General features: G+C 48.4%; 1 protein-coding gene across 1 annotated transcript in view; it reads right to left on the bottom strand.

Annotated features, from left to right (window-relative positions):
* Positions 1-13,753: 13,753 nt before the first annotated feature.
* The window catches only part of SLC28A1 (solute carrier family 28 member 1), a 34,758-nt gene continuing 24,457 nt past the window's right edge, over positions 13,754-24,054 (bottom strand). Inside the window, exons 13-18 of the mRNA XM_080651419.1 lie at positions 22,464-22,632; positions 22,139-22,336; positions 15,685-15,766; positions 14,845-14,943; positions 14,605-14,716; positions 13,754-14,388 (exon numbers count right to left, since the gene is read on the bottom strand). Coding sequence (XP_080507545.1) covers positions 14,316-14,388; positions 14,605-14,716; positions 14,845-14,943; positions 15,685-15,766; positions 22,139-22,336; positions 22,464-22,632 — 733 coding nt within the window. The 3' untranslated portion in view covers positions 13,754-14,315. The remainder of the gene's footprint in view (positions 14,389-14,604; positions 14,717-14,844; positions 14,944-15,684; positions 15,767-22,138; positions 22,337-22,463; positions 22,633-24,054) is intronic.

The raw sequence follows: 24,054 nt of genomic DNA, 5'->3' as shown, positions 1-24,054 counted from the left end.
GGATAGAGCATCGACTTGTAGACTCAAAGGTCCTGGTCAAGGGCACATGCCCAGGTTGTAGGCTTGATCCCCAGTAGGGGGCATGCAGGAGGCAGCTGATCAATGATTCTCTCTTATCACTGATGTTTCTATCTCATTCTCCCTCTCCCTTCCACTCTTAAATATATATATATATATTTTTTTTTTAAAAAAAAAGGAACTTGGGGGAAGAATTAAGGATGCTTTGGACTACAAATAATGCAATAGCAATAGGTAACACAATCCTATCTAATAAAAGGGCAATATGCAAATTAACCATCACTCCACCACAAAGATGGTGGGTGGTGCCCATAGCCACAAGATGGTGGCACCCAGTCCTCTCAGCCCCGCGGGGGTGGGGAGGACGTCTGTGCCCGGCCACGGAGAGCCTCTGGGCAGCGGGAGCAGAACGGTCAGGCTCCACAGAGAGCTACTGGCGCACGGATTCATGCGCAGGGTTACTAGTTATTATATAAGTCAGGTGACAGGTGTGGCAGGATTGGTTCACAGCTCAATGAAGTCATTTTGGTGCCAGCCTTGAAGATGGCCCCAAAGATCCCCACCTCCCGGTACTCATGCCCTGGGTCAGTCTCTCCATCAATAAGGGTGGCCTGGCCCTAGCCAGTTTGGCTCAGTGGATAAGAGTGTCAGCCTGTGGACTGAAGGGTCCCAGGTTTGATTCAGGTCAAAGGCACATGCCCGGGTTGTGGGCCCAATCCCCAGTAGGGGACCTGCAGGAGTCAGCTGATCCATGATTCTCTCTCATCACTGATGTTTCTATCTCTCTCTCCCTCTCCCTTCCTCTCTGAAATCAAATATATATATTCTTTTTAAAAATAGGGCTGGTCTGTATAATTATTAGGAAACTGCAGGAATGACCGTGTGTGACTTCGAGGCTAATCATAAAAGCCACCATGGCTTCCCCTGGCTCTCTCCCTGGGATCACTCACTCTGGACGGAGCAGCTGCCATGTGGGGAAGGCACGCACATAGCCCATAGCAGAGGCACTGAGGCCTCCTGCCCCCGCCTGTGGGTGTGCCATCCTGCAAGTGAATCCTCCAGCCCCACCAGGCCTTCCAAGGACTGCAGCCTTGACCGGCAGCTGGACCGCAACCTCATGGGCAAACTGGGCCGGAACCACCAGGGCGGACACACCAAAGGAGGCGTCGGACTGAGTGTACGCCACCCCCCCCACCCCCGCCAACACCTGTGAAGTCAGCTTTATTATTTCTCTATGCTATGGAACAGGAAGTGGCTGAGATGAGATACAACAAAGCCCTCTCTTTGAGGGTTGGGCTGGGAGACCTGGCCCAGCTCTGCTTACCTGTGTGTCCTTCAGAAACCCCCTATTCTAGGCCCGGCCAGTGTGGCTCAGTGGTTGAGCATCGACCGATGACTCAGAAGGTCACGGTTCAATTCCTGTTTGGGGCACATGCCCAGGTTGCAGGCTTGATCCCCCAGTGTGGGGCGTGCAGGAGGCAGCCGATCAATGATTCTCATCATTGAGGTTTCTATCTCTCTATCTCTTTCTCCCTCTCCTCTCTGAAATCACTAAAATATATATTAGAAAAAAAAAAAAGAAAGAAACCCCCTATTCTATGCCATTTGCCCTTGGTGCCTTGGCCCTGATATTCCTGTACAGGCCTCTGCTGCCACCTCCAAACCACCCAATAGTGGGCCAGAGGGAAACTGTGTCCGTACATCAAGCATGTCAAACTCGCAGTCCGCGGGCCGCATGCAGCCCACAAGGAATATTTTTGCGGCCCAGCCAATGTAACGGTATGTAAGAAATGTTTCTTTAGTTTTAAAAAATATTTTTATTGATTTCAGAGAGGAAAGGAGAGGAATAGACAGATAGAAATATCAATGATGACAGAGAATCATTGATCGGTTGCCTCCTGCACACCCCACACTGGGGATTGAGCCAGCAACCCAGGCATGTGCACTTGGCCGGAATTAAACCTGGGACCCTTCAGTCTGCAGGCCAACGCTCTATCCACTGAGTCAACCAGCTAGGGCTGTAAGAAACATTTTAATAAAAATTTTGTAACAATTTTTACAATATCCTGTTATACATAATTATTAATAACAAAGTACACTGTTCACTAATGACTGATTACTATAATCGTGTTGCATTCATTTCCCTTACACACCTTACGCGCAGGCACACCATTTCCCTCCACTAACACCAGCAGCGAATATATTAGCAGCCAATGGCCACGTCATTAGTCTTGGACTGACTTGTTTGGTGTGCGCAACAGGAAATATTTCGCCTTCGGAGAACAAGAAAAATAGGTTTATTTGCATTACGCTTATTAATTTGTGCAGTGATTCAGTGTCTGGTAAGTTAATGTTAAAAAATTAATTTTATCAAAATGTTCTATGATTTTATATTAACGATGACTCATTTATTTCAGCCCTTTGCATTCAGCATGTCTCTATCGAAATAAACCTATGTTTCTATGAAAATGGAAGCTTTTGTTTTCTTGCGGCCCACGTACACTTAAACCTTGTTTATTTGGCCCGTGTTAGCCTTTGAGCTTGACATGTTTGCTGTACATAAACCTGCCTGACAACCCACCCTCAGTCTAACTCACAAACCCAGACAGTTCCTGGGTTGCGCAGGTGTGGCTGAGGCCAGTATTTCCAGGAACAGCAATGCTTTGTTAGAAACAAGGCCAGTGGGGCCTGATGCAACACCCCTGGGAGTAGGTTTCCTTCCCACAGTGGCCCCTGGGGTGGGACCTGTGGCAGCAAGTCCCCCAGGACTGCTTGCCTGCGACACCGGCTGGTGCTAGCTCTCTCCTGAGGGCTTAGGCTTATGCAACTTTTAAAAATATACATATTTTTTATTTAAGAGAGGAAGGAAGAAGGAAAGAGAGATAGAAACATCAATGATGAGAGGGAATCATTGATCGGCTGCCTCCTGCACGCCCCACACTGGGGATCGAGCCTGCTACCCGGGCATGTGCCCTTGACTGGAACTGAACCCAGGACCCTTCAGTCTGCAAGCTGATGCTCTATTCACTGAGCCAAACCGGCTAGGGCTGCAACTTTTCCTAAGATTTAATCTTTTTCTTTGTGGCCTCCATGTTCATTAGCCGGTCTCTGTCTGGCTGGATTCTATGCAGTCCATAGGTGAGAGGGTGAGAAGTGGCTAAACAGCAGGGAAGGGAGGATCAGAGTAGGACAGCGGGTCAGGCTGTCACGGTTCCTTTAAGAAGCAGGGGCTTTCAAACTGCATCACTCGCAGCTTAATAAATGTCTAACCACTGAGCTGTACACCGGAAACTAATATACTATTAAATCCCAATTGTAATTGAAAAATAAAAGAGCCCTAGCTGGTTTGGCTTAGTGGATAGAGCGTCGGCCTGCAGACTGAAGGGTCCGGGGTTCAATTCTGGTCAAGGGCACATGCCAGGGTTGGGGGTTCGATCCCTAGTAGGGGGTGTGCAGGAGGCAGCCGATCGGTGATTCTCATCATTGATGTTTCTGTCTCTCTCTCCCTCTCATTTCCTTTCTGAAGTCAATAAAAATATATTTTAAAAAAATAATACTAAAATAAACCAGGAGAGTCTCAGGCAAACAAGGGCTTTCCCTCAGAAGAAGGACATGCAGCCTCCCCTAAGGACGCTCTTTGGAAGTCATGCAGGCTTTTCACTCAGCTTGACCTTTCCTTTCTGCTGGGGTTGTGGGGGAGGGGTGTGAGCTCTGTGTCTGGGAGCCCCCCCCCCCCTTGGGTATACCTGCAGCCACTCCACCCAAAGCCTTGTCACCTCCTGGACACTGCCTGGGGGCAGGGCCTGGGACCTTCCCACTCTTCCTGCCTCATTACTCTCCACCCCTTTGCCTCTGGAGTAGAGGTCTCTCCTTCCTCTTGCTGCTCTCCAAGATCCACCCTGTCCTCCTTCTCCCTCTAGACCAGTGGTCAGCAAACTCATTAGTCAACAGAGCCAAATATCAACAGTACAACAATTGAAATTTCTTTTGAGAGCCAAAAACCGACTTCTGTGCACGGGCCACAAAGTTTCAATCACACTTTACGTGCGCACCCGCACGTGGTATTTTGTGGAAGAGCCACACTCAAGGGGCCAAAGAGCCGCATGTGGCTCGTGAGCCGCAGTTTGCCAACCACTGCTCTAGACTGAAGGGGCTCCCATCATGGGGCGCGCAGAAGGATGCAGATCCCTGTCAGAATTTCCTTTTCAGGTCCTACCTTCCTTCAAGGCTGTGGCCTCCTCTGACCTCTTGGGGCTCTGCTCTCTGCAGCCTCGGAGCCAAGTGGAGCCGGGATCCAGCTGGGGCACCAGAGTCCCGCTCCCACCGGCTGAGGGGAACTGCGCAGACACAGCGGCCAGTGCATCCACCCCACCTGGTGGAGGAAGAGAGATTGCAGCCTGACGCTGTGTGTACTTTTTGCAATAGCTTCCCTGCTGGGAAGAATCACTACTTTTTGTGGGCCTGCGGACTGAAGAGTCCCAGGTTCTATTCAGGTAAAGGGCACATGCCCAGGTTTCAGGCTCGATCCCCAGTAGGGGGCGTGCAGGAGGCAGCTGATCAATGATTCTCTCTCATCATTGATGTTTCTATCTCCCTCTCCCTCTCCCTTTGTTCCTGAAATCAATACAAATATATATATTTTTAAAAAAGAATCACTACTTTTGCTACTTTATTGATATAAGACAATCTTCAGTCTCATCTCTCTCTTCTCCCAAGCGCTCCATGACCTGACATTTTTGGTGCCTACTCTGGAACTGTTCCAGGTATCAGATCCGGTGTAATAGTCCACCCCAAACCCAGTTGCATCAAACCACCACCAGATGGGCTGGGGTACCCGTGGGATGGCTTCTCTGTTCCGCGATGTCGGAGGCCTCAGCCGGGAAGACTAGCATGGCTGGGGCTGGAGCCCTCTGCAAGCTGCTTCACTCATACCTGGCATTTCGGCGGATGCCTTGGAGGCTGGTCTCAGCTGGGACTGTTGACCCAGTGCCTACCTGTTACCTTCCGTGGGGCTTAGGTTTCTTCACAACATGGCAGCCTCGGGGTGGTGAGATCTCGTACATTGCAGGTCAGGGTGCCAAGGGTGGGCATGCCGGTGAACGTGGCCACATTTGTCTGACCTTTTAAGCCCAGTGCTGTGGACTGAGTGCATGTGTCTCCCCAAAATCCATGTGTTGAAATCCTAATCTCCAATGAGATGATATTTGGAGGTGGGTCCTTTGGAAGGTAGTTGGGTTTGGATGAGGTCATGAGGTGAAGCCCCCGTGATGGAATTAGTACCCTTATAAGAAGAGAGACTAGGCCCAGCTGGTGTGGCTCAGTGGTTGAGCATCATCCCATGTACCAGCTCGACCTTTCCTGGTCACTGGTTCTATTCCTGGTCAGGGCACATGCCTGGGTTGCCAGCTCAATCCCCAGTAGGAGGCATGCAGGAGGCAGCCGAGATGTTTTTATCTCCCTCTCCCTTCCTCTCCCTGGAATCAATAAAAACATTAAAAAAAATATAGAAGAGAGCTCGCTCTCTCCCTGCCACATGAGGTGTCTCGCTGAAAACACGGAGGAGTGCCCTCACAGACACTGAGCCAGCTAGCACTTTGATCTTGGCCTTGTTGTTTTAGCAACCGAGTCCATGGTATTGTGTGACTCAGCCTCAAAAGTCACACGGCATCATTCCCACCAGACTCAATTGGTCAAAGTGGTCACAAGCCCACCCAGGCCAGAGGATGGGGACACAGACTGGCCTCTTGAAGTGCAGCCGTCTTTTATTTTATTTTATTTATTATCTTATTTATTTTAAACATTTTTCTTTTTTAATAGATTATTTTTTAAATTCTCACCCGAGGATATTTTTCCATTGACTTTTAGAGACAGTGGAAGAGAGAGGGAAAGACAGAGAGAAACATCAATGTGAGAAAAACACATCGATTGGTTGCCTCCTGCATGCAACCTGACCAGGGCCTGGACCAGGGAGGAGCCTGCAACCGAGGGATGTGCCCATGACCAGAATCGAACCCAGGACCTCTTGGTCCACAGGCCGATGCTCTATCCACTGAGCCAAACCAGCTAGGGCTTTATTTATTTATTTATTTAAATAATTCTTTATTGTTTAAAATATTACATTTTACATATGTCCCTTTTCCCCCCAGTCCCTCCTCCTCCCGCCCCTTGCCTTCATCACCCCATGTCTGTGTCCATGGGTTATGCATTATGCATACAAGGCTTGGCGGGTGGCAGTTGCTGGTTGAGGAGTGGGAAGTGTTCTTTAGTGCCACCTTCCTGCTCATGAGGATCTGATTGGTCTGAGTGCACGTTGTGGGCGGGGCCACTATAACAGGTTATGCATAGCCGATCAGCCTCTTCTCTATTTCCTGCTTCTGTGAGCTTGAGGCATGGAGCTGATAGGATAGGACCCTTCTTTCTTGCTCTCTCTGGTGTTCTCCTGTTGTTACCAGGAACCCCACCCCCACCCCCACACCCCCACCGCTGGACTCCGGCTGCCTGTCGCTGTGTCCAATAACGAATCATATAAGGCGTTTATTGAGAAGGCCAGCCAACCAAGAAGACAGGGCGCTTACAAGCATCCAAATCCTGTCTTACAGCAAGGTGCAGGGGACAGGACTATAAAGGGGAAGGGGCTAGGGTGAGGCTGGGAATGGAGTGCAGCTATGCGCAGCCCTGGGGGTCCGCAGATGGCAGCCATCAGGCGATGAGATGATGTTGATGGGATGATGCTTTGACTCCTGGTTGGGTCAGTCTGACCCTGCTTACTAGATCCGCTTGCTGGATTCACAGCTGAGTCACCTCCTTAACCACTTCGCCCAGGCCTTGAAAAAGAAACTTAAGAAAAACTTAACCCCCTATTCACATATAAGAAACTTAACTCCCTAGTCACATAAGTATGTGTGTTCTAAGATTTAAAATAACATGATTATTTTTTCAGATTAAGTCAGGTGCTCTGTTGGATTATAAGTCCCCCTATCACTGTCATGAAGCTAAATTGGAAACCTTTGCAGTTTGGCCCCCTGGCTCTCTCTCTCCTTGTCTCTTTACATGTGTATCAGGACTCCCCTCTCTTAGGTCTTGGTGGCCAGCGGGCGGTATGTTTTAGATGTGGACTTTGTCACATTTTAGGAGTGGCCCAGAGAGTCTCAGGGATGCCAGAGAGCCAGGTGATGGGCCCCTAACACCTCTTTTCCCATTTGTTCATCCGGAACCCCACAGGGAAGGGGTCAAGACTGGCTGTCTTGCTTTCCCTGTCCACCGGCAGGGTGTGTGCACCAGAGATCCCAAATCGGGTCATAAACAAGATCGACGTTGTTCCTCTCACACGAGGTCTGCCCTCTCATGGCAGCCTTGCTCCTTCTAACTTATGGCTGCCCCCTCCCCAGGGCGTTACCTTTGTCTTCATGGTCCAAGTGGGCTCACCTCCTCATTTGTATTCCAACTGGCATTGAGCAGAACTGTGAAATGGACCTGGGACATGGAGGGTGAGCCCCTTTGCCTGACTGCAGCCTGTGGGCTGGACACCTGTTTTTACAAACTAGTTTTATTGGAGCATAGCCACTCTCATTTGCTTAAGTATTGTGTGAGTAGTTGCAACAGAGATAACATAATATGGTTAACAAAAACCTAAAATATTTACTTCCTGGCCCTTTAAGAAAAAGTTTGCTGACACCTTCATTAAAGGCAAGATCCAGAGGCTGTTTACTTGATTTCTGCTCACACTCCATTGACTAGACCTTAGTCACATGGGCACACCTAGCTGCAAGGCAGGCTGGGAAGTGTAGTGTTTATGCTAGGTGGCCAGTGGCTCATCTATTCTATATGATCAGATATTTCTAAAAGGGGAAAAGGGAGAATGACTTTTTCAGGACAACCAGTTATCTTCCCTATGCTGGATCATATGTCCTTTGGCCAGACTTTGGTGCCTGTTATTTTATTTTTTTTTATTTATTTTTTATTGATTTCTTACAGAGAGGAAGGGAGAGGGATAGACAATTAGAAACATTGATGAGAGAGAAACATCGATCAGCCGCCTCCTGCACACCTCCTACTGGGGATGTGCCCACAACCAAGGTACATGCCCCTGGCCGGAATCGAACCTGGGACCTTTCAGTCTGAAGTGCGACACTCCATCCACTGAGCCAAACCGGTTAGGGCATGTTATTTTATTTTTTTAAATATATTTTGATTGATTTCAGAGAGGAAGGGAGAGGGAGAGAGAGATAGAAACATTAATGATGAGAGAGAATCATTGATTGGCTGCTTCCTGCAAGTCCCCTCCTGGGGATTGAGCCCGCAATCCGGACATGTGCCCTTGACCAGAATCGAACCCGGGACCCTTCAATCCACAAACCAACACTTGCAGCCACTGAGCCAAACCAGCTAGGGCAGTGCCTGTTATTTTAAAATTCTGAGCTTATAAATCAGGTTCCTATGTTCATTTACAGCATGTTGATTTCTTTTGTCACCTGCGCTTTCCTTTCCTCCTTGGGATATTTTGCCACATCAAAACCAGAGTTCCTCTCAAGAGCTGACTGACCCTCAGAGTCTCCTTCCTGAATGCCTTTGTCCGCAAGTGCAGAACAAGTGCCTGGCTGTGCCAGCCGCCCCGTCACTCCCAGGCACAGCCTCTGATGGTGTGATTACTCCGCTCCACGTCCCACATCTCTGTCTGGCCAGGGTCCAAAGCAGAAATCCCCTTCACCTCTGAGAATGGGAAGCAGCTCCCAGGCAAGTTAGGCACTTGTTGGCTCTGCATGGTGGGTAAGCAGGAGTCCGAGCACAAGTCCCAAAAGGTAAGGTCCCACCCACCCCTCTCGTGCCATATCCTACCTCTGGTCACCTTTGTGATCCGGGCCGGGACTTTCTCTCATTCTCTCCCTCAGTGACAATTCTTCCTCATGGTTCACCCTTAACATACAAGCCCTCAGCTCTGAGGCCTCCTGAAGCAGGCACGCAGCTTCTTAACACTCCTCCTTCCTCGTTGGTCTGCCTCTTTCAAATACCCTCCCGTGGCTATATTCAGTCTTCAGTCTCATCACAGCATCTCGGTTTACACACATGAGATCATACTCACCTCCCTGTGTTCTGGCTGAGTGCAGAACAACTGAGAATCAGATCTGGGGCAAAATTTGGAATTACTGTGGAATGTGTGAGAAACGAGAAAGGAACTGAGGGTTCCCAGCTCAGAGAGAAGCTGGATGGTCACCGTTCTTCAAACCTTGGAAGGGCTGTCATGTGGGAAAGGGATTAGAACACCTGGCAAGGTTTCGGTAAGATTTAAAAAAAAAAATATATATATATATATATATATATATATATATATATATATACACACACACACATATATATATATATATTTTAAAAGAGTTAAAAAAATATATTAAATATATTTTTATTGATTTCAGAGAGGAAGAGAGAGATAGAAACATCAATGATGAGAGAGAATCATTGGTTGGCTGGTTCCTGCATGCTCCCTACTGGGGATCAAGCACACAACCCGGCCATGTGCCCTTGACCGGAATCAACCCTGGGACCCTTCAGTCCGCAGGCTGAAGCTCTATCCACTGAGCCAAATCAGCTAGGGCTAAAATAAATTTTTATTGATTTCAGAGAGGAAGGGAGAGGAGAGAGAGAGAGAGAGAGAGAGAGAGAGAGAGAGAGAGAGAGAGAGAGAGAGAGAGAGAGAAACATTAATGATGAGAGAGAACCACTGATCGGCTGCTTCCTGCAGGCCCTCTACTTGGGATCAAGCTCGCAACGCAGGCATGTGCCCTTGACCGGAATCAAACCCAGACCCTTCCGTCTGCAGGTGGATGTTCTATCCACTGAGCCACACCAGCGAGGGTGGTTTCTGTAAGATTTGACTTTTTAAAAACTATAAGCAAGTATTACTTTGATAAATAAAAAATAGAACAATAAAGATAGACACACAAGATGGGACTTGTTCTGAAGGGCCCAGAATGGCAAAGCTGGGATGAAAAGGAACACTTCTTGATGCAAAATCAGAAAGAACCATCTAAGAAGCGGAGCTGTCCCATCTGAAATGGGTTGCGTGGCAAAGTGAGAGTCTTGTTTCCATGGTATTCAAGCAAAGGGTGAATGACCACAACCAGCTGACCCCAAGCGGATGGGAAGTTTGACAGAGTGGCTCTCCTAGCCCGTGTCCTTTCGGTTACAAAGTAAGAGTGAGCTTCTCACGGCAGCTCAGGTTAGGTGGGATTTCTGGAGAGAAGTCAGCTCTCACTGGACCCAAGGAAAACCCGAGCAACTTGGCTGCGGGAGGAGGGGGATGAGATCAGCTACAGGCCAGCCCCACTGTGGTGACTCAGCTCTCGGCTCTGATTCTGGTTTTTTAGTTCATATTCTTTCCCGAGAATCTGGAAGGCCATTGGCAAGACTTTGGATTTGGCTTCCTGAGTCAGGCGCTTGGTCCTGGTTCCGTCAGTGGTGGTCATGGGGGTGGAGTCTCGTGATTCAGACATAAGAGCATGGTGTCAGAGACAGCCATGCTGTGGGGGTGAAATTCTCAGAAAAGTTGGGAGGGCAGACACCGTCAAAATGATGGTCCTGTCCAAACTCATTCTGAGTCAAAAATAATTCCATGCAGATGATGTCCTTCATGGGGTTGTAAAGAGGTCAGGACTAATTCCTATTCAGCTGAAGGCGTCCGCTTGAATTAAAGTGAGGGGATGGGAGCCCCAGCTGGGTTGCTCAGTGGATAGAGCATTGGCCTGCGGACCAAAGGGTCCCGGGTTCCATTCTGGTCAAGGGCATGTACCTCGGTTGCAGGCTCCTCCCCAGCCCAGGTCCTGGTCAGGGCTTGTGCAGGAGGCAACCAATGGATGTGATTCCCTCTCATCAATGTTTATCTCTGTCTTTCCCTCTCTCTTCCACTCTCTCTAAAAATCAATGGAGAAATATCCTTGGATGAGGATTAAAAACAAATGAAGTGGGGGGACAGGAGAGGTGAGGGCAAGGCCGTGGGAAGAAATGGTGAGAAGGGAGCAGACGTAGCCCGCTGGGCAGCTCACAGGCCTTGGCAGGTTGCCTGCTGAGACACAGCGTCTGGGACAGAACCACCCCCTGGCTGGAATGCAAGTTACACTCCACCTGTGTCAGGGCAGATGTTTTCCGTGCGGTTTTAAAATTAACTTTTACATTTTAGAATAGTTTTACATTTACAATAGGCTGTGCAAATAATACAGTTTCTATGTAGCCCACACCCAGTTTCCCCGGTTGTTCATTCCTACATGACTACGGTATACTCTCACAACTAACAAACCAATATCAATATGTTATTAACTAAATGCCATACTTTATTTGGATTTCATCAGTTTTCCACTGATGTCAATGTTTTCCATTTCAGGATCCCATTCAAAGTACCCATATAAGTTTCCCGGGGCTGCCAGAACAAATTACCACAAACGTGGTGGCTTAAAACAATCAAGATTTATTCTCTCACAGTTCTGGAGGCCGGAAGCCCAAAACCTGTAGGGCGTCTCCATCTGAATCCTTCCACATCTCCTCCAGCTTCTGGTGGCTCCTGGCGTCCCACGTGCAGCTATGCCTCAGAGCTGATGACCACCGTCTCCGCTTCCATCTCTTCATGGCCTTCATTGTACGTCTCGGTGCCTGTCTCAAATCGCCCTCTCCCTTCTCTTAGAGATCGTTCCATTTAGGGCTCACCCTACATTCAGGATAATCTCATCCTGCAATACTTAGCTTAACTGCGCCTGGAAGACCCTATTTCCAGATGAGTTCACATTCACAGGTACCGAGGTTAGGACTTGGACATATTTTTGGGGGGACACAATTCGACCCCCTGTAACACCACATTACACTCCCTCTCCTACGATGGTGCATACGCTGATGGCTCTGAGAGAAGGTGCGATTCAATTCCACGAGCATTTACGCAGCACATTTCCTGGGCCCAGCACTGGGCTGGGTGCTGTGAGAGGTACTGGGTACCGGGTACTGAGTCCTCTCTTCCCGGGGCTTACAGTCTTCTGGGAATGACACCAGCCATGTACTGAGTGAGCAGGGAGTCCAGGGAAGGAGGGCAGGGGGCCCTTAGGCAGCTCATGACCCCACAGTCATGCAGGAAAGGGACCAGGGTCCAATGCTGGGAGACAGCTGTGCAATCCACATCAGCAGGATGTCCTGTGACAGCCTGACGGGAGTTGGGGATGGATGGGACAAAGTGGGGGACTGCAGAGAGCAAGGCAAGGATCTGGCCATGGGGTATGAGAAACAGGCCAAGACTCCACTATACAGAGCTAAGCAGAAGCACTTAGACCCTAAGGTCAGGGACCCCAAGCTAGCCTGTGGGGCTTGCAAGGAGCAAAGCCAGTGTTGTCCAGAAAACACCGACACTGAGGGAGCAGAAGCAGCACCTGGCTGACTGGGACTGAGCAGGTGAGTGCTGACCAGGCTCCAGGCCAGCACTGGCCACAACCGGGGACCCCAACCTGACAGAGCGGTGAGGAAACAGGGCTCAGTGACCACTGGGACAGGTCATCGCAAGTCACTATAGCCACAGCTACTGGGGAACTGAGAATTGAGATGGAGCAGCAGAGACAAAGGGGAGAAGGAGGGGACTGGTGCATGATGGGACTCCAGAGATAAAAGCTCAGGGCAGGGAAAACACATCAGAAGCCTGTCCAGAGGGGCAGAGTGGAGAGAAGAGGTGGGGTAAAAAGGTGAGGGCAGCCCTAGCTGGCTTGGCTCAGTGAATAGAGCGTTGGTTTGTGGACCGAAGGGTCCCAGGTTCGATTCCATCCAAGGGCACATGCCTAGGTTGTGGGCTTGATCCCTAGTAGGGGGCTTGCAGGAGGCAGCTACTCAGTGATTCTCTCTCATCATTGATGTTTCTATCTCTATCTCCCTCTCCCTTCCTCTCTGAAATCAATAAAAATATATTTTAAAAAAAGAAGGTGAGGGCAAGTATACAACAGAGTTCCTTGATTCCTAGCAGCCCAGCAAAGACATTAAATGTCACAGCTTGTGGAATGGGGTGGCCTGGGTTCAAATCCTGCCTCTTCCTCTCCCCAGCTGTGCCACTTGGGGCAAGTTACTTAACCTCTCTGGGCCTCACCTGGGGGTAATAACTGTCCCTGCCTTCCCAGGGTTGTTGTAAGGATTGCCTTAGAATGTATGAAGCACTGAGAGCAGGACCTGGCACATGGTGCTATGTAAACATTTGTGAGTAGTACACTTAGGTAATTTGCACATTAATCAATATTTCCCAAATTGTGTTCCATGGAATCCTCCACTAAGAAGTGTTTTTTCCATCAAAAAGATTCTTACAGTTAAATAAATTTGGAAAATGTCTTCTATCACATCCACAACAAGCTCTGACATGTCTGGAGTTAAAAAAAAAAAAAAGGCCCTGATCAGTTTTCTCAGTGGTTAGAGCATCGGCCCACCATGAATCAAAGGGTTCTGGGTTCGATTCACAGTCAAGGGCATGTATCTGTACCTCAGTTGCAGGTTCCCCAGCCCCAGTAGGGGTGTGTGCAGGAGGCAACCAATTGATGTATCTCTCTCACGTCAATGTTTTTTTTTTCTCTCTCTCTCTCTCTCCGCCCCCCACCTACTCTCTTCCTTCCACTCTCTAGAAATCAATGGAAAAAAATATCCTCGGGTGAGGATTAAAATAATAATAATAATAATAATAATAATAATAATAATAAATAAAAGTGTGTTTTTTTTAAAGAAAGAAAGAAAAAAAAACCCCACACCAAACCTGTCTAACTTTATTTAGCCTAGTGTTTCCCAAACGTAGTGGACCATGGACGCTCTGGACACCTTGTGGGAGTGTTCCACGGGACCACAGTTTGGGAAGTGCAATGCAGGAAGGCAGTGGGGAGTCTCTGGAAGAAGGGGAAGGGGCCTCCAGGAGAAACCATGGGCAGGGGTAAGCCACCGTAAGCCCCAAGTGCCAGAGAAGAGGGAAGGAGGGGGCCTAGATGCCAGGGGCTAGGGGCCATAAGAGAAGGAAAGGGTGCACGGGAGAGGCCCATGGTGGGAAGGGGACTGAAAAGACCAGGGTGCTGTTGGACGTGGAGGGGAGAACAGAGGAGGCTGATGTGATCCTGGGAATTCACATTTGGGAGGCGGGAAGTGAGGAGTGGGGAGCATCATCCACTTACACACCCTCTCAGCCTCCGCCCACTCACGCTACGGCTCCCTCCCAGTGGGCTCCCTGAGGACAGGCCTGGAGCGGGAAAGGTGGGGTCAGCTGCCTTCTGGGGAAGAACAGCCCCCGGAAGGCACATAGGCATGCTGCCCCACTATGCACAGATCGTGTGGTTGTAAAATCGACAGCAGTTGTCCAGGGCCTCTGGGCTGAACTCCGGGCTGGAGCTGAAAGTAAGCAAAGGCTGCAGTCTGACCTCCAGGACTGGCTCTGCTGGCCCCTAAAGGCTGTGCAACCCTGGGAAAGTTGCCCCATGTCTCTGGTCCATCTTTCCTCCCCAAGTTTGGTTCTCAAGCCCCACTTCCTCCTCCCCTGGCCACATCAACCACGGCCATGACCTTTCTATCCCTTGCCCAGGTGCCCACGCATCCCCTGGCCCTCACCTCTGGAAGGCCTTGCGGCAGCACTGGTACACCTCAAAGCTGCTGCTGCTGAGGGTCGTGTTCAGGAGGCTCGTACAGTTGACCTCGGCCCCCCAGGGCACATAGAGGATCCCTATGCAGGGAAAGCAGTTGGTGAGCAGGTCTATCCCCTCACTTCCCACCCGCAGGGACTTCCGAAGAGTCCAGAGCCCCAGAGCCCAGCCCAGCGCGAAATCAGGGCTCTGCCAGGCAGGGACTCACCTGCCACACAGGCGTTCACCAGGGATACACAGGCCCCTGTGCAGAGTGCCCGCAGCACAATCTGGGAGAAGTCGCTCTTCCGTTGGGGGGCCATGGAGGCTGCAAGGGGACAGGAATGCTCAGGGCCAGGACGCCGTGGGCCTCTCTGTGTATGCTCTGCACCGCTGGCTGCAGCTTCTGACTCTCCTTCCTCTTCTAGGTGGCCAGGGGATGGACACTGTCCTCCTGACACTGGCTGAGTTTGGGAGTCCTTGGCCTGACTTGGGCCACTAGGTAGCACCCCACACCTCTCCACACACATCACCAGAGGCAGATAGATGTAGGAAGAGAACCTGAGTCTGGAGCCAGGAAGACCTGGGATTAAATACAGGCCTAGCCATTGGCTAGCTGTGTGACTTAGGCCATCACTTCACTTCTCCATGAATCAGTGTCCTCTCTGTAAAATGGGGTGGTTACAAGCCCAGGCAGGGGACTGCGAAGAGTGGAAGTGGTTTCTGCAGAGAGCGGAGAGCTGGGCCGAGCCGCCTCCCTGGGTGCCCCAGGCCTGCTGGTCCACTGGGAGTGGGACATGGCAAGCCAGGGTCTCGGGAGAGACCAGCACTGTGCTTCCGGTCCCTCCCCAGATCCCAGAGCCAGGCTCGGCCTGGGCCGCTCCCAGAAGCCAGGAAATCATGGAATTCCCGGGCTGGGAGGAACCTCCATGGCCATCTCGCCCAGGCCTCGCCTTAGACAAAGCGGGGAGCTGAGGCCTACAGGTCCCCAGGAAGTTGTTTCATAGCCAGGACTAGAGCCCAGGTCCCCGACAGTCCAGGACGCCCGGGATGCCCCCGCAAGACTCACTCAGGCCTCCCAGCATGATGCCAATGGAGCTGAGGTTGGCAAATCCACAGAGGGCGTATGTCGTGAGGATTTCTGCTCGGACCTGGAATTACAGAGGATGAGTGAGGAGGGGCTCCCTCAGATGGGACGGGAGCACCCTACACCACCCGGCTCCCTGGCCTTCACATCACCCACTAGCTCTGTGTGTTTTTTTAAAATATATTTTTATTGGTTTCAAAGAGGAAGGGAGACGGGGAGATATAAACATCAATGGTGAGAGAGAATCATTGATCGGCTGCCTCCTGCACACCCTACACTGGGGATCGAGCCCATAACCCTGGCATGTGCCCCTACCAGGAATGGAACCTTGACCTCCTAGTTCCGTGGTCGGCAAACTGCGGCTTGCGAGCCACATGCGGCTCTTTGGCCTCTTGAGTGTGGCTCTTCCACAAAATACCATGGCCTGGGCGAGTCTATTTTGAAGAAGTGGTGTTAGAAGAAGTTTAAGTTTAACAAATTTGGCTCTCAAAAGAAATTTCAATCGTTGTACTGTTGATATTTGGCTCTGTTGACTAATGAGTTTGCCGACCACTGGCTTAGCTTAATCACCAGCCCTTCTGGGTGTGATTCAGGCTGGCTCAGTCCTACCAAGCTCTGCACCCAGGGGGCACTTGGGTGACTGGCCCCTTCCCAACACTCTACAGTCTTGCACTCCTGTCTCCTATGGACTCTCCACTGAGAGCTCTGAGGGTGGAGGGATTGTGGCCTAGTGCAGAGAGTGAGGGACATGGAACCCAACAAACTGGGGTTCCAGGCCTGTCCCCAGGTATGATCAGGTTGAGCAAGTCAATAGCCTCTTTATGTTTTTTTTTTTTTTTTTTTTTTTTTTAAATATGTTTTATTGATATTTTACAGAGAGGAAGGGAGAGGGATAGAGAGCTAGAAACACCCATCAGCTGCCTCCTGCACACCTCCCACTGGGGATGTGCCCGCAACCAAGGTACATGCCCTTGACCGGAACCGAACCCTGGACCCTTCAGTCCGCAGGCCGACGCTCTATCCACTGAGCCAAACCGGTTTCGGCCTCTTTATGTTTTTGTTTCTCCATCTGGAACGTGGGGAAGACAGTACCAGCCTGGAAGGGCTATTGCAAGGATCGTCCCATGTATGGGAAATACCAGGCACATAGTACAAGTTTAAGCAAAGTAATTCTTCTTCTCTTTTGCTCTGCACGGTTACCCAATTTTCTGGAAAGATGTGTTTCGAGCTAAAATGCAACAATTTGAGACGAGGGGGGTGAGGGATTGGCTTAGATCCATATTTCATATCATATAAAAAAATCAATTCTAGATCATTGAAGCAGATAAATATTGATATTTTAAACAGCAAATAATACAAAATATAGGATAATTATTATAGTTACAATGTAGTGTTATCACTCCCATTTTGGAGAGGGGAAAGCTGAGGCTCAGAGTGGTTAGGTAACTGAGGAAGTTCACACAGCAAGAATGCGGCTGTGTCAGATTTTGAACTCAGTTCTGCCTTCAAAGCTCATGCTTTTAACAACACCATAATGTTCCAGAAATGTAACACTTAGCAGATTTCTGGAATGGAGATAACTGTCTAAGTTTAGAAATACTAGAAGAAATCCCAAAGGAAAAGATTTGGTGTAAAATGTGTGGTAAAAGAAAAATAACTGGGAGAAATCAAGATGGCAGCATAGGTAAATACCTAAACTGCTGCCTCGCACAACAATATCAAAACTACAACTAAAAGACAAAATGGACACCATCGAGAACCACAGGAAAGCTGGCTGAGTGGAAATTCTACAATTAGAAGGAAAGAGAAAGCACACTGAGACTCGGGAGCTGCAGAAGGCAGAGGTCCGGAGGTGCGCACACAGAGAGGACTGACTGCTGAATGCATGGGAGGCTGAGTGCGCGGCTGGCTTTCTAAAGCAGGAGGGAGACAGAAGCTCCCGACTGCACTGAACTCCAGTTCCAGGCAAGTTTCTGGGAACCCCGACTCATTTGGGGAGAAACTGGACTGTTTGGCAGTGGGTGAAACTCGAGGGCAGCTTTCTCTCAGAGGTGCTTGCAGTGATTACCGAGGGACACTGAGACCCAGGGGCCTCATAGGGCAGGGCTGACAGGAAACCAAGGCTGTCTGCTCCGCCCTGAAACTCCGCCCCATCCAAGCTGAGCACAGAGGCTTTTGCAATTTTGCAAGTCTTGTCTCAGCACAGAAGTGTTCCCAGCGTAGACACAGCTGATCCTCACAGCCAATTGGCTGGAGGTCAATTCCTCCCAGTGATATAAACAACAATCAATACTTAACTACAACAAGGCTGAGCACACAGTCCACAAAGGGGTGCACCAAGAGTGTCCACCTCAGGTAACTGGGGAGGCTGAGCCACTGGGGCCTAGAGGACACCTACCACACAAAGCTACTCTACCAACTCAGGGAAGCAGCAAAAAATGCAGAGACAAAGAAACAGATCACAAACGAAAGAAATGGAGGAAAGTAAATGACTAGATATAGAGTTCAAAACCACGGTTATAAGGTTTTTCAAGAATTTCCTAGAAAAGGCCGATAAATTTAGTGAGACCCTCGAGGATATGAAAAAAGGACCAACTAGAAATTAAACATACACTGACTGAAATAAAAAATATTATACAGAGACCTAACAGCAGACTAGAGGACCGCAAGAATCAAGTCAAAGAGTTGAAATACAAAGAAGCAAAAAACACTCAGCTGGAAAAGCAAAAAGTAAAAAGAATCCAAAAATTTGAAGATAGTGTAAGGAGCCTCTGGGACAACCTCAAGCGTACCAACATCAAAATTATGGGGGTGCCAGAAGAAGAGAGAGAGCAAGATACTGAAAACCTATTTGAAGAAATAATGACAGAAAACTTCCCCCATCTGGTGAAAGAAATAGACTTACAAGTCCAGGAAGCACACAGAACCCCAAACAAAAGGAATCCAAAGAGGACCACACCAAGACACATCATAATTAAAATGCCAAGAGCAAAAGACCAAGAGAGAATATTAAAAGCAGCAAGAGAAAAACAGTTAATTACCTACAAGGGAGCACCCATATGATTGTCAGCTGATTTCTCAGCAGAAACTATGCAGGCCAGAAGAGAGTGGCAAGAAATATTCAAAGTGATGAATAGCAAGAAACTATAACCCAGATTACTCTACCCAGAAAAGCTATCATTCAGAATTGAAGGTCAGGTAAAGAGCTTCACAGATAAGAAAAAGCTAAAGGAGTTCATCACCCCCAAACCAGTATTATATGAAATGCTGAAAGGTATTCTTTAAGAAGAGGAAGAAGAAGAAAAAGGTAAAGATAAAAATTATGAACAACAAATACATGTCTATCAACAAGTGAATCTAAAAATCAAGTGAATAAAAAATCTGATGAACAGAATAAACTGGTGAATATAATAGAATCAGGGGCATAGAAAGGGAGTGGACTGACAATTCTCGGGGGGAAAGGGGTGTGGGAGGTGCGGGAAGAGACTGGACAAAAATTGTACACCTATGGATGAGGACAGTGGCAGGGGGGTAAGGGCAGAGGGTGGCGTGGGAACCGGGTGGAGGGGAGCTATGGGGGTGGGGGGAAGAAGAACAATTGTAATAATCTGAACAATAAAGATTAAATTAAAAAAAAAAGAAAGAAAAATAACTGAATACAAAATAAAGGGAAAAATAAAAGACCAGAAAAATATATGTAGACAATGTAACAGAAAACGGTTAATGTTTTTATACAATAAAGAGTATATTAAAATTGATATAAAAAATGTAGCCCTAGTTGTTTGACTCAGTGGATAGAGTGTCGGCCTGCAGACTGAAAGGTTTGATTCCCGTCAAGGGCACATGCCCAGGTTGCAGGCTCGATCCCCAGTAGGGGGCGTGCAGGAGGCAGCTGATCAATGATTTTCTTTCATCATTGATGTTTCTATCTCTCTCTCCCTCTCTGAAATAAATAAATATATATATTCACATATATATTTTTTAAAACAGACTTAAAAAATAATAAATATTAACTATAGTCACCCTCCATATAGCAGCCCAAGTAATCTTAAAATGTAAAATGTCAAATCTTCAGTAATATCCTACAGCTCCTTGGCCTGTGCCACCGTCTTTTATGATTACCACCTTCTCTACCTGCACTCTCTCCTCTCAGTTCTCTAAACAAGTGCTTTTCAACATCAGGGCCTTTGCACATACCTCTTTGCCTAGAATGCTCTGCCCATCTTCTCCTGGCTCCTTCTCCTCCCTCCAAGTCTTGGTCTAAATGCCATACTGCAGAGAGTCCTTTCCTAGCAGCCCAGCCAATAAAGACATCCCCCCTCCCCCATTTCTTCCCGGTGTCTCCTTCATAAAACCACGAATTGTAGTCATTTTATTTTTTATTCCTTTGCTTTCTTTTGTTTTACCTATGTCCTTCACTAGATCTAAGTTCCATGACACCGGGATCTGTCTAATTCCCTTTTCTATTCCTGGTACCTCACAGAATGCATGGCACCTCAGAAGTCTCAACAAATACTTGCTGAAGTAATGAAGTTCATTAAAAAAGACCCTGCTCTGGCTGGGTGGCTTAGTTGGTTGGAGCATCGTCCTATACACCAAAAGGTTGTTTGATTCCCGATCAGGGTACATACCTAGGTTGCAGGTTCGATCCCTGGTCAGGGAGAGTATAGGGAGGGTAACAGATCAATGTTTCTCTCTCACATTGATGTTTCTCTCCCTCCCTTTCTCTCTATAAAAATCAATAAACATATCCTCGGGTAAGGATTTTAAAAAATGGTCCTGTACCATCCACTATCTCTAGAGAAGAGGCAGAGAGGAGCTGAGGATGAGGAGTGAGGGGGAATCTGTGCTTTTTACTCCATATAAACCTTTTTTTTTAAAGAGTACATTCCTTTACAATTAAAAGACAAAAAGACTATTTCATGTTAAAAGTTCCTAGTTACCCAAGAAACATAAATGAACACAATGCGCCATTATTTGCCCATTCAACTAGCACAACTTCTTTTTTTAAGAGGCTACTCAGTGCTGTCCAGTGTGTGGTGAAGTCACTGCTCACAGGCACAGCTGGGGGTGATTTCAGTTGCTACAACCCTTTGGGAAAGTTACTGGCAGCAACCACAGGAGGACTCGCCCTGCGATTGAGTCATCCCACATCTGGGAAAGCTCCTGAGGAAATGATCCGAGAGCAGGAAAAAGTTCTGTAAACAAACCTATCCCCTTCTGCATTGTATATAATCACCAAATAACGGAATTAACCTGAATTGATGATAAATCAATATAATTTTTGATATATGTAATGTGTGAGGCTAGAGATATCAAAAATGAGGCTTAGCCCTAGCTGGTTTGGCTCAGTGGATAGAGCGTCAACCTGTGAACTGAAGGGTCCCTGGCTCAGTTCCAGTCAAGGGCACATGCCCAGTTTGCAGGCTAGATCACCAGTGGGGGGTGTGCAGGAGGCAGCTACTCAGTGATTCTCTCTCATCATTGATGTTTCTATTTCTCTCTCCCTCTCCCTTCCTCTCTGAAATCAATAAAAAAATAAATGAAGCTTAGCCTAGTCGGTGTGGCTCAGTGGTTGAGTGTCAACCTATGAACCAGGAGGTCATGGTTCGATTCCTGGTCAGGGCACATGCCCAGGTTGTAGGCTCAATCCCCAGTAGGGGGCGTGCAGGAGGCAGCCAATCAATGATTCTCTCTCATCATTGATGTTTCTATCTCTCTCTCTCTCCCTTCCTCTCTGAAATCAATATATATATATTGATTTGGTACTGTAGCCCCAAGCACATATATATATATATATGCTTTTTAAATGATGCTTATGTCATAATAGTAGGTGAGAAAAGCTGGCTACAATAGTTTGAATACCAAAATGAAAACTATACAAATTCTCTTTAAAAGAATAGAAGAAAATGTATACAACAATAGCTATTATTTTAGGATGGTGAGATTGGTAACTTTTTCACTCCTGATGATGTTACATAGAGCTTGAATTCTTTTACAAAGGTTCATTTTATAGCTTTTATAGTTTTTAAAATAAATTTTAACAGAAAGAGCCCACCCCTGAACTGAATGCATTGTACTGACAGTGACTATAGTGGTGAGGTCTCCCTGCTTCGCCCTCGGGGCTCACTGGAGGCTCACACCTATTCCTTCGGGGTAGATTAGCAGGTGTTACAGCAGTTTTTCTAGAGAGGCAAGGAGCAGTGGCTGGCCCAAGGCCACACAGGATGGTAGCCCCTCTACAGCCAGATCCCCCACATCTCCAACAGGCTCCTTCCCACACCTCAGCCTCCTGAGGTCCCAAGGTGATGGCTGTGCAGCCCAAAGGCATCTTGGGCCCAGGCCAGTAGGATGTGGGAGGTGGAACGCAGGGCCCAGGGAGCAGGAAGAGCAGCTGGGTCATGCTCCTGCCTCAGGGAGGGGACCGCACACTCACGGAGATCCACTGCTTCTTGGCACCGATCCACTCCTCAACCCCAGCAAGGCGGCGCTGCTTGTACTGGGAGAGCTCCTGATAGGCCACAAACTCGTTCAGAAACAGCTTGATCCCCAGCAGCTCGGCCACCACCGGGCAGTCCTCCCAGGCAACGCCCATCAAGAAAGCCACTGGCCGCAGGATGTAGGAGCAGATGAGCTGAGTGAGATACAAGGCAAGGGGAGCTGCTGGGACCTGGGCTGGCCTGGGCTCTGCTGGCTGTCCACCACCACCCAGGCCCGGGACCGCCCCCTCCACAGGCCGGGCGGGCCGGCTGGAGCTGTACCTGGAAGCTGAGCCCCTGGATGTCCACCATGTCCCCCAGCCAGGAGAAGGCAGCGTTGATGAAGGCCAGCACGGCCAGGAAGGCGATCAGGTTGGCTGCGATGTTGGCAACGACCTTCACGGAGACGGCGGCCCCGTTGCTAGCGGCTTCTAAGATATTCTGAGCACCTCTGTTGTTGGGATCAAGAGCCATCTTACTGCCCTGTCCCCACAAACAGCAGGGCCTCTCCTCCTACGGGGTCAGAGAAGAACCCTGGACAATGTAGTTCAGAGCCGAAGGTCCTTGTCTTCCCTTTGACACCCAGAGAGAAGGGCTAGTCCCAGCGCTGGGACGAGACCCAGGACTTCCAGGGCAGAGCTGCCCACGACAGGAGCCACGAGCCACATGTGGCTTCGGAGCACTTGAAAGGAGACTGCTCAGAACTGAGGTATGTTGTAAGTAGAAATCACACACCAGTTTTAAAGATTTAGTACCAAAAAAATCAATATAAAAACAAATCATTGTATATAAATGTTGAGAAGATAATATTTTGGATATACTGGGTTAATAAAGTATTTTATTAAAATTTCCTGCTTCTTTTTTTTTTTAAATATATTTTATTGATATTTTACAGAGAGGAAGGGAGAGGGATAGAGAGTTAGAAACATCGATGAGAGAGAAACATCAATCAGCTGCCTCCTGCACACCCCCAACTGGGGATGTGCCCGCAACCAAGGTACATGCCCTTGACCGGAATCGAACCTGGGACCCTTGAGTCCCCAGGCCGACGCTCTATCCACTGAGCCAAACCGGTTAGGGCAAAATTTCCTGCTTCTTTTTATTTTTTTAAAGACAGCGACTAGAAAATTTTAAATCATATTTCTATAGGGCAGCGCTGCTCTGGACCTTCAGGGGGTTGTGAGGTTGGGGCTGGGTACTATAGCCCCAAGCACATTTGTCAAAAGTGATATCTTTTCAAGATTTTTATTTCTTTTTTTTTTAATATATTTTATTGATTTTTTACAGAGAGGAAGAGAGAGGGATAGAAAGTTAGAAACATCGATGAGAGAGAGACATTGATCAGCTGCCTCCTGCACGCCCCCTACTGGGGATGTGCCCGCAACCCAGGTACATGCCCTTGACCGGAATCGAACCTGGGACCCTTTAGTCCGCAGGCCGACGCTCTATCCACTGAGCCAAACCAGCCAGGGCAAGATTTTTATTTCTTTTTAAAATATATTTTTGTTGATTTCAAAGAAGAAGGGAGAGGGAGAGAGAGATGTAAACATCAATGATGAGAGAGAATCATTGATTGGCTGCCTCCTGCATGCCCCCCACTGGGGATCGAGCCCACAACCCGGGCATGTGTCCTTGACTGGAATAGAACTCAGGACCCTTCAGTCTGCAGGCTGACATTCTATCCACTGTGCCAAACTGGCTAGGACCCTTTTCAACATTTTTAAAGGATAGATGTTACTCGGGGGCTGTTAAGACCATGATGAAGAGATGTTAGGAGGTGAGTGAGATCCGGGACAGCGCTCAATAAGTGAATATATGACTGACACACTGGTGATCAGAGCTCAAGGTTTGTGGAGAAGGTGGTAAGACCCTC

This window comes from Plecotus auritus (assembly GCF_963455305.1).
Source record: "Plecotus auritus genome assembly, chromosome: 15".
Lineage (NCBI taxonomy): Eukaryota > Metazoa > Chordata > Mammalia > Chiroptera > Vespertilionidae > Plecotus > Plecotus auritus.
Note: the sequence above shows the minus strand (reverse complement) of the source record. Positions and strands in the feature narration are given on the sequence as shown.